At 42.0% G+C, this 11188-nt stretch overlaps 1 protein-coding gene across 1 annotated transcript in view; it reads right to left on the bottom strand.

Moving 5' to 3' along the window:
• The window catches only part of LOC124798447 (acetylcholine receptor subunit beta-like 1), an 873603-nt gene that overhangs the window by 211930 nt on the left and 650485 nt on the right, over positions 1–11188 (bottom strand). Inside the window, exon 5 of the mRNA XM_047261865.1 lies at positions 4850–4940. Coding sequence (XP_047117821.1) covers positions 4850–4940 — 91 coding nt within the window. The remainder of the gene's footprint in view (positions 1–4849; positions 4941–11188) is intronic.

The following is an 11188-nucleotide window of genomic DNA, read 5'->3' as shown; positions in this document are numbered from 1 at the left end:
GTATCTTTCTCGAAAATTCACAGGCGTTTTAAGCGAACACACACACATTTAGGTCTTCTAACCATAATCCAGTAATTAAAACGAAACAGCCAGTCACTATGTATCCCCTAGAGCCAGGCATCTTGTTCTCTGTACCCTACTTGACACCTAAGTACGACTTAAGTTCGATCTTCGAACTCGTATTATTTCTAAGTAAAAATCGTTTGGACTATTGGTCTGTAACAGTACGAAATGCATTTGGCTCACTTGTTTGACACTACTATGTAACTTAAGTTTAAGGTACACTTGACTTTTAAACCGTGAGTGTGGGCTACCAAGTTATGTATCAAAATCTTCTTGTCTGTAATATTTGTAAAAATATATAAAGACATTGGAATTTCGATCATAGGCCTATTTGAGGCTGTTACTGGAGGTTCAAAGATGGAACTTTCATCACGTCATGTCTTAGAAGATTTTAAGTAATGCTTCACCTCACCAAGTATCATTTTAGGACGGGGGGAGGGGGGGGGGGGACGAAAGTATAATGTATCATTTTCTACACTAGAAAAATGTAGCTGACGTTACTGATTAGCTAATGTAGCTATTTATTTGATAGTGTACGATCATTTTTTACTGGAGAAGGGGGCAACAGCCTTTCCTACAGCTCGCTGAGAACCTTCTTAATCAAATAGCTAAAGAAGAGGTATCAGATTAAACCAACGAGTAGGTTTTATAGCACAATTTGACTAAAGGAAGGGATATGTTGATAGGAAAATTGCTGAGGCATCAAGAAATCGTCTCAGTCATGTTCAGATGTTGGTTTCAGTAATTATGCGGACATGAACTCCAGAGAACAAGCTAGCGTAGAGAGCTGTATCTGAGGAATCTCCGGACTGAGGACAACAAAACAATATACTTAAAGGCTGTTACTGCATTTTCCATGTAATGCTCTGTATCAAGTGAAAACTTCATTTTGATTTTAACAACAAACAAAATGTTTTTTAAGTGTGTATTTATGTACACAGTCGATACAGGAACCCCAAATTACTGATACTAGATGAATACCCGGTTTGCCTGTGTGTATATTTATTCCAGTTTTATACAAACATCAAAAGAAATTTTGCATCACCGCTGTTCCGAGAAATCCTGAAGACAGACGTTGACTGTGGATATTGTATCGTAGACACAATCACTTTGTGTGTTAAGAGATGTCATAAACCCGCCCAAAGATGTAAACAACCATGCATGAGCAGCGCCTATTGGACGGAAGGGGTCCGACAGCCGATCAGTTCCAGTAATTCCACCAGGAAGGAGGTACACGGCTCGTGTTGTCTGTATTTCAATCATGCCTAGACGGTCAATACCGCGGTTCGATCGCGTCCACATTGTTCCTTTGTGCCAGGAACGGTTCTGAACAAGGGAATATCCAAGCGCCTCTGAGTGAACCAAAGGGGTGTTGTTCGGACATGGAGGAGATACAGAGAGACAGGAACTGTAGATGACATGCCTCGCTCAAACTGCCCAAGGGCTAGTACTGCAGTGGATGACCGCTACCTACGGATTATGGTTCGGAGGAATCCTGACAGCAACTGCGCCATGTTGAATAATGCTTTTTATGCAGCCACAGAACGTCGTGTTACGACCCAAACTGTGCTAAGTAGGCTGCATGATGCGCATCTTCACTTCCGACGTTCATGGCGATGTCCATCTTTGCAACCACGACACCATGCACTGCGGTACAGATGAGCCCAACAACATGCCGAATGGACCGCTCAGGAATGGCATCATGTTCTCTTCACCGATGAGTGTCGTATATTCCTTCAACCAGACAAACGTCGGAGATGTGTTTGGAGGCAACCAAGACAGACTGAACGTCTTAAACACACTGTACAGCGAGTGGAGCAAGGTGGAGGTTCCATGTTGTTTTGGGGTGGCATTATGTGGAACCGACGTACGCCGCTGGTGGTCATGGAAGGCGCCGTAACGGCTGTACGATACATGAATGCCATCCTCCGACCGATAGTGCAACCATATCGGCAGCATATTGCCGAGGCATTCATCTTCATGGACGATAATTCGCGCCCCCATCGTGCTCATCTTGTGAATGACTTCCTTCAGGATAACAACATCGCTCGACTAGAGTGGTCAGCATATTCTCCAGACCTCAACCTATCGAACATGCCTATGATAGATTAAAAGGGCTGTTTATAGACGACGTGACCCACCAACCGCTCTGAGGGATCTACACCGAATCGCTGTTGAGGAGTGGGGCAATCTGGACCAACAGTGCCTTGATGATAATGATGACGAGTACAATGCAAGAGGAGTGCTACTGAGTATTTGAGTTACCAGTGTGTATAGAAATCTGGACCACCACCTGTCTCGTTGTGTGGAGGTACAACATGCAATGAGTGGTTTTTATGAGCAATAAAAAGGGCAGAAATGATGTGTGTGCTGATCTATATTCCAATTTTCTGCACAGGTTCCGGAACGCTCGGAATCGAGGCAATGCAAAACTTTTTTTGATGTGTGTATTAGTTCGTCTTCTCCTTCCCCCTCCCCCTGCTCACGTTTTTCTCCGTCCCTCTTTGTCCATCTCCTCCTCTCCCTCTCTCTGTATACCTGCTTTACATCTCCCTCTCTCTGTCCAGTTCCTCTTTTCCCTCTCTCTCTGTTCTCTCTGTCCATCTGGTCTTTCCCCTCTCTCTGTTCATCTGCTCCTTCCCACTCTGTCCATGTCCCATCTACTGAGTCCATTTCCCCCCCCCCCCCTCTCTCCACCTCCTTCTCCCCCCATTCTATTTCCTGCTCCTTCTGTCTTTGTCTGTCCATATCCTCCTCCTCCGTTTCTCTGTCCATTTCCTCCTTCCCCTCCCTCTGTCCATCTCTTCATCCCCCTTCTATCTCCTCCTTTTTCTATTCTCTGTTCATTTCCCCCTCCACTTCTATGTGGCTATATCGTCCTCCTCTCTATCTGTGACAGGTGCTGCTTCCCCTTCCCTGTTTGTCCATCGCCTCCTCCTCCATTGTCTCACCCCAATAAGAGATCGCTGGTTCCTATCCTAACGGTATTTCTTTTCAGAGTGTATCAACTTTAGTTGAAATACACCCAGCGATTTAGATGAGGAGCTTTTTCTCCACCGCTTTGTCTGCGTATGCTTATTTCACAGATATGTAACACATTTCACATATATTTGTTGACGTATTTCACCAGTTCTTCTAGCGAATTCTTCCCTGCAGTTTAGTTCTCACACAGCTCAATGTTTAAGACGTCATATTTCCTGAACTGTGTGTCACAAAATAATATAATTTTGCAGACACATCCATTGGTATATGTTGATGCTGTCTGTGAAATGTATTGTGAATAGAGGTAGTAGTGAAGAAGTAATAAATTAAAATGTCATGCCTGATAAGGCAGTTTTACACGCATGTCAGTGTTCATGACGCTGCATCTACTGAACTATACGTCGTACAATAATACTTTTTTTGCAGGTACATTCAGTGGTATATGTTAACGCTGTCTGCAAAATGTGTTGCAAATAGCAATAAAGAGGTAATAAATTAAACGGTCATGTCTGATGCAGCAGTTTTGCTGCATGAACAGCAAAAAGTTATTAAGCGATAATGTTTTTCTCTTTCATCATTTTGTGGCGGGTGTCAGCGATAAAAAGTCTCGTAAAAGTTTGAAATTATGTGTGAAGATGGTTGGAAGTCACTAATACTGTCATCCCCAAATACTGGATGAATGTAGTCTGGTTATTTGCGTGTCGTGAGTTAGTCTCCTTGTCACCCCTACCAATGTGAGAGATGTGTGGTTCTTACCCTCACAGTGGTTCTTTCCAGACAGTAAGCGTTTTGTGTAGCAAGTTCTGTTACAATCGAACAACTGGTTTACGTGATATGGAACAGACATAAAAACATAGCTACGTCCACTTTTATAGTATGTATGAATGATATTGACAACGACAGAAGAAACACGTTTCCAGAAGCAACTGAGCAAGGCGCGTAAGCGACGCGGTATGTTCACGTTACCACTAGACATCAACCTTATGCAATCGCTGTTCCAAACATTGATTATTGTTAAAGTTTTTGGTGACTTCAAATAAATATCTATGTATATTATTGAATGATATTCCCGCCATTTCGCTGTACAAAATTTGTTTATTTCATTTTACTATCACGATTTAGGTCTTACGCTATTATCAAGTAGAACAGTGTTGGATAAAATTGGACTTCTTTAAGTGAAGCCATCATCATACTAATATGAAATAAAGAAATCTGTACAGTCAAATTGAGGAAATATCATTTAAACATCACTACATGACTGTGGGCCGAAAATACGGAAAGATTATGCATATGTGGTATAGTACCATATCAATTAGAGGTCACTTTGTCCATAGTGCACGTTAAGCTAGACTTTAAGGAACCTTAAAAAAGTTGACGCAAATGGGCGTTAACTTCTGATGCTGATGGTTGGATGAAACAGCAGGTGCACAGTCATTCTGCAGTATGGTGCCCCCCCTATACATTGCAAAACAAAATTCCAAATATGTTTATAAACATCATAGACAACGCACTGAATTGGCCATAGAATATTTTAGTATAACTCCTATAATAAAGGAGAAGGTTGAATGTCAAGAATAAAGAAAAGCGAGTGGGAAACAAAGCGTCTGCTCTTGTTGGCCTCAGGGGCAGAGCTCCCCTTACTCTACCCGTTCTAGGGAGTGAAAATGACCGAACTTCTTTCTCCAAGAACAGCTCTCTTGGCTACAAATTAAGTTTTAGGACTCCTCTGTGTTGGTTAAACTTGTCGTTGTTTTATAAGCAGACCCACTCGCCAGACGGGGAGCTCTGTCAGGGTAAGAATTACCTGGTAGATGGCAGGTGGGACCCAGAGCACCTCGCCGTTGGGGTAGATGAGCACGTTGGACTTATAGCGCACCTCGTAGTTCCCGTCGGCACTGTAACACAAAGAACATCCAGGTGATGCATGAGACCACAAAACCTGCAAATAAAAAATTGTTTGTGCGTCGTGGCGGGCGCAGTTACTGTGCTTCTCCAGGTAAAGGAAGCTAGTAGGTGCTTTGCTACGTAGATACTACCACAACAACAGTTAGAAGCAAAAAAAAATGTTTGACATTCTCTTTCCTACTTTGCAGCAGCTACAACCTTCATAAATCTCGTTTCTGAAAATGTGAAACTATGTAAACATAGGGAGCTATAACAATTAATTAGTGACTCATACAAGGGTATGATTCCAGTAATAGAAAGGAACAAATCATTCTTCTACTTTTTCTTCTCCTTCTTCTTCTTATGTATACAAATCAACGGCCGGATGAAGGCCCACTGTGAAAACAAGGGAAGAACTGCTCTCGTCATTATTTGCTGGCTCATCGCAAGTCCTTGCGACGGTGGACTCTTTGTGGGTACGCTCAGTATCTGTTGAAACAATTTGTGCAAGTACTCTTTCAAATCTTCCTTTGCGCTCCAGGTGGTGTCAACATGTCTCATTTGATCTATTGTTTTTACGCAATGTAGCTCTTAGAAACCTCATTTCTGACGCTCAGTAATTTTGTTAGTTCTGTGTTTCACTGATTTGTACTATTATAGGCTAGACGTCATAATACTTCTTTGTAATCAGATGCCTAGCTCAGTCTTCATACTTTTCCTTTGGTATATTTTTTCATGCTATGATAATTTTGTACGTTTTTCTCTAAATCCATGCTATTGGAGGAAGCTGACATTCCAAACTCTAGATGTGTGAATCATTTATAAATATTTCACTATATTCTACCTGAGATTACCATGATTTTTGTTTTATTTGATGAAATTTTAGTCTTATAGGTTTTTAAGTGCTTATTTTTGTATCAGGTGATTCTTTTGAATGTAATTACTGCCGAGATTTTTAGTTTCGACGTTGCTCTGCTTTCATTCCGTATGATTTTATGCACATAAGCTGAGAAAAGTGCAGAAGGAAGTCCACAACATAAGCTGACAGAACAAATATCGCAACACCAAGAAGGAGTTATGCGACATAAACGAAAGTGCGTAGCTGTGTTTCTACATCTATTCAAATTCCGCGCCAGTCATACAAGAGTGGCCCTTGTAGCGCCGCTGTCAGAATGCAAATCAGGTTTGTTTTAAATACACGCTGTGAGCGTTAGTTACCTATGAGATTGGTAGTGTTTAACTGATTTTCGTCAAGAATGCCTTTAAGGCCTCCAAACGACCACCATTTGCGACTTCAGTGGTGTCAAGCGAGGGCTCACTGGAGGGCGGGGTGGAGGTCTGCTGTGTTTTCTGATGCACTGCTAGTGACGGTCATGTGTCGGTTAGGAGGAAGAGGAGGCCAGCTGAGGGCCTACAACCAACCAGTCTGCGTGCTAGACACACTGGGTCTACATCTGGAGTCGCACCAGGGTCCGATTTCGTGTGACACCAGGAGCACTCTTGTGGCCATCCCACGCACCCTGACTGCAAAATTGTACTTCAGTCTAGTGATTCGACCTGTTGTGCCGCCATTCACGAACAACATTCCAGGGGGTGTTTTCCAAGAGGATAACGCTCGCCCACTTATCCCAGTTGCAACGTCACATGCTCTTTAGATGTCGAGATGTTGCCTTGGCCTGTTCGACCACCAGATATGTCTCCAATCGGGCACATATAGGACATCATCGGGCGACAACTACAGCGTCATGCACAACCAGCGTTAACCGTCCCTGTATTGAACGTCCTCGGTGCAATAAGTATGGAACTGCATCCCACACACTTACATCCGGCTCCTGTACATCACAATGCATGGACGTCTGTATGCTTGCATTATCATTCTGTCGATTACACTGGTTATTGATAACCACCATTTCATATTTGCAATGGCTTATCTCATACTTACATCAATCTGTGATCTTATAATGCAAATCAGTAAAACGTATTACCTAGACCAATGTAATCCCAAAATTTAATTACTCTAACGCAACAATTTTTTGGTGCTGTGACTTTTTCTCCGACAGAATATTATCATGAATCCACGTGGTGTAAATAGTGGCAGAAATACAACAGTGCGAACCTTATTAACTTCTGACGACCTGAAACTATTGTCTAACGGAGATGACAATTTGTAAAGTTCCAAATCGCATAGCAGAATACGAAAACTTGGGGAACCAAGAATAAACAGAAAAGATTGAACTAATAAATGTCTTTAAACCGTCCTGGGGTCTTTTGCTGAAACTTCTTACTTGAAAGAAAATACTCCGTAGTTTCCCCGCTCTGATTCCCTAGGAAGGATGAGGGCGTCCTGTGTCTCTAAACAGTCCCATCTGTTTCTCTTTATTACCGAAGTAGACATATTCCTTGGCTTCTAAAAAAAATAAAATAAAAGACAGTCTCCACTAATAGATGCATTATTAAATGTTCAGAAGTCCAAACCAGAACGTAATACTAGAGAGGCTATATAAAACCCCACTCCGGCAGACAGAAGCGAGAACGAACTTGAGTGTCTGCGAGAGAAACAGTTTTTGTCACGTTCCACTATCTGCCATCTCAGACTCTCCATAACAAAAGGCTGGACATCTTTCGCAGCTACGGACTTCGCTGCTAGCGGGTGACAAACTGCATTTGCGCTCTTTTTCTGTACCGATCACGTTTTCCGTACTTATCGTCTTAAATTCTGATAATAATGCAGAACTGTGTTTAAGTGGGCGCAATCTAGCCGAAGCCTGCACTCACTGAGTTTTACATTTCCTAATGAAATCACCAAAATCCTCATGACACCAGCTAAATCAGAGCATTTCTATCTCTTTTTAACCACAATGGCGAGAATTTTTACTTTGGTAACCTTTGTCCCAGTACTTTGCAGCCCACAATTCCCTGTGGGGTTCTCCGCGATGGTACCACAGTTGAAAGGTAAAAAGAATTTTTTAATACTCGTCTTTTATAGCGATTTAATGATATGAAGTAAAGGAATGTTCACACATCACATGAGCTGCCATGACACTTTTATCCTCTTTGGTCTCCTTTGAATAGTTTTAACTATCAGGAGAAGGGACCACCATTGCGATCATCCAGAGTTGCCAGAAGAGTAAGCTGGGAGCAGCGCTGATATGCAATGCAGTCAATGTTGCTTTTCTCACAATTATTGATTTACGCAGCGCCCGTCTTACTAGTAAGCCATGCTTGTCAGAGGTCGCATATGAAGGATCACGAGCGTGAATTCACCACTCTCGTATCCGTCACTTAGTTTCAACGTCCTCAATTTACAAAAACCAAAACTATCTATCCGTCACCATAAAACGTGAAATTTTCCTACTCCCTGCTCGGCTAAACTTGTTAGGATACTTATTTATTGGTGTTGTCGTTGTTGTTGTTGTGGTCTTCAGTCCATAGACTGGTTTGATGCAGCTCTCCATGCTACTCTATCCGGTGCAAGCTTTTTCATCTCCCGATACCTACTGCAACCTACATCCTTCTGAATCTGTTTAGTGTATTCATCTCTTGGTCTCCCACTACAATTTTCACTCTTCACGCTGCCCTCCAATACTAAATTGGTGATCCCTTGATGCCTCAGAATATGCCCTACCAACCGATTCCTTCTTCTAGTCAAGTTGTGCCACAAATTTCTCCTCTCTCCAGTTCTACGAGTATTCAATACCTCCTCATTAGTTATGTGATCTACCCATTTAATTTTCAGCATTCTCCTGTAGCACCACATTTCGAAAGCTTCTATTCTCTTCTTGTCCAAACTATTTATCGTCCACGTTTCACTTCCATACATGGCTACACTCCATACAAATACTTTCAGAAACGACTTCCTGACACTTAAATCTATACTCGATTTTAACAAATTTCCCTTCTTCAGAAACGCTTTCCCTGCTACTTCGACCATCATCAGTTATTTTGCTCCCCAAATAGCAAAACTCATTTACTACTTTAAGCGTCTCATTTCCTAATCTAATTCCCTCAGGATCACCTGATTTAATTCGACTATATTATTCCATTATCCTCGTTTTGCTTTTGTTGATGTTCATCTTATATCCTCCTTTCAAGACACAGTCCATTCCGTTCAGCTGCTCTTCCAGGTCCTTTGCTGTCTCTGACAGAATTACAATGTCATCGGTGAAACTCAAAGTTTTTATTTCTTCTCCATGGATTTTCATTCCTACTCCGAATTTTTCTTTTGTTTCCTTTACTGCTTGCTCCATATACAGATTGAATAAAATCGGGGATAAGCTGCAACCCTTTCTCACTCCCTTTCCAACCACTGCTTCCCTTCTATTCCCTTCGACTCTTATAACTGCCATCTGGTTTCTGTACAAATTGTGAATAGCCTGTATTTTACCCCTGCCACCTTCAGAATTTGAAAGAGAGTAACCTAGTCAACAGCTTTCTCTAAGTCTACAATTGCTAGAAACGTAGGTTTGCCTTTCCTTAATCTATTTTCTAAGATAAGTCATAGGGTCAGAATTGCCTCATGTGTTCAAACATTTCTACGGAATCCAAACTGATCTTCCCCGAGGTCGGCTTCTACTAGTTTTTCCATTCGTCTGTAAAGAATTCGTGTTAGTGTTTTGCAGCCGTGGCTTATTAAACTGATGGTTCGGTAATTTTCACATCTGTCAACACTTGCTTTCTTTGGGATTGGAATTATTATATTCTTCTTGAAGTCTGAGGGTATTTTGCCTGTCCCATACATCTTGCTCAGTAGATAGTAGAGTTTTGTTAGGCCTGGCTCTCCGAAGGCTGTCATTAGTTCTAATGCAATGTTGTCTACTCCCGGGGCCTTGTTTCGACTTAGGTCTTTCAGTGCTCTGTCAAACTCTTCACGCAGTATCGTATCTCCCATTTCATCTTCATCTACATCCTCTTCCATTTCTATAATATTTTCCTCAAGAACATCGCCCTTGTATAGACCCTCTGTATACTCCTTCCACCTTTCTGCTTTCTCTTCTTTGCTTAGAACTGGGTTTCCATCAAAGCTCTTGATATTCAAGCAAGTGTTTCTCTTTTCTCCAAAGTTATTTTTAATTTTCCTGTAGGCAGTATCTATCTTACCCCTAGTGATATGCGCCTCTACGTACTTACATTTGTCAAATGGCTCTGAGCACTATGGGATTTAACATCTGTGGTCATCAGTCCCCTAGAACTTAGAACTACTTACACCTAACTAATCTAAGGACATCACACACATCCATACCCGAGGCAGGATTCGAACCTGTGACCGTAGCAGTCGCGTGGTTCCGGACTGAGCGCCTAGAACCGCTAGACCACCGCGGCCGGCATACATTTGTCCTCTAGCCATACCTGCTTAGCCATTTTGCACTTCCTGTCGATCTTAATTTTGAGACGTTTATATTGTGGGCGCGCCAAGTTTCAGTCACTTCCGTCAGTGTTGTCGTTATGCTCTTGTTTTCGAAGAATCATCTGATACTCCTCTTCACAGCAGTGTATCTTATGCAGTCCTCCGTCTTTGCATAACTACTGCAACTTCATCCAATTGAAAATGCTTACTATATTCAAGACTCGGTCTCCTACAATTTTTACCTGCCCCCCGCCCGTTATACCCTCCTACATCACCAAACTTACGTTTCGTCGATGCCTCACTGTGTGTCATATCAATCTGTCCCTTCTTTCACTCTGACTGGCCCATAAATTTATTTTATCTCCATTTACATTCTGTACCTCTACTTTAGTTACGGTATCCATCGATTTAATCTCTAGCATACTTCTGTAGCACTACATTTCAAAAGATTCTATTCTCCTCTGATCTGAACTGTTTATCATCTTCGCTTCACTTCTGTACAACGGTGTTCTTCGGATAAATACTTTTGAGAAAAGGCTTCCTAGCATTTATCGTAATATATTTTCTGCTACATTAGGCTGTCTGGTACACCAACTGCATGTAGAATATTTGAATTAACGAAGACTTGTTTTTAACTGAAATACAAGAGTTGTCCAGAAAGTAATGCACCGCATTTTTTTCTCAGCCGAAAACAGTGGAACGAATGCGAAACGTTATGTACGTATTATTTGAAGTCTCCTCAGTGAGCGCGCCAAGTTTCCGTCACTTCCGACAAATAGCGTAGCTGCAGGACAGTTTCAAAATGGCGTCTGTAGGTGATTTACTTTACAAGCAACGTGCCGTCATTGAATTTCTCACTGGAGAGAAAGAAACTGTTGGGAATATTCGCAAACGCTTATGCGAAGTCTGTGGAGC

The sequence above is a fragment of the Schistocerca piceifrons genome, chromosome 5, assembly GCF_021461385.2.
Source record: "Schistocerca piceifrons isolate TAMUIC-IGC-003096 chromosome 5, iqSchPice1.1, whole genome shotgun sequence".
NCBI lineage: Eukaryota > Metazoa > Arthropoda > Insecta > Orthoptera > Acrididae > Schistocerca > Schistocerca piceifrons.
This window is presented reverse-complemented; position numbering and strand designations above follow the sequence as displayed.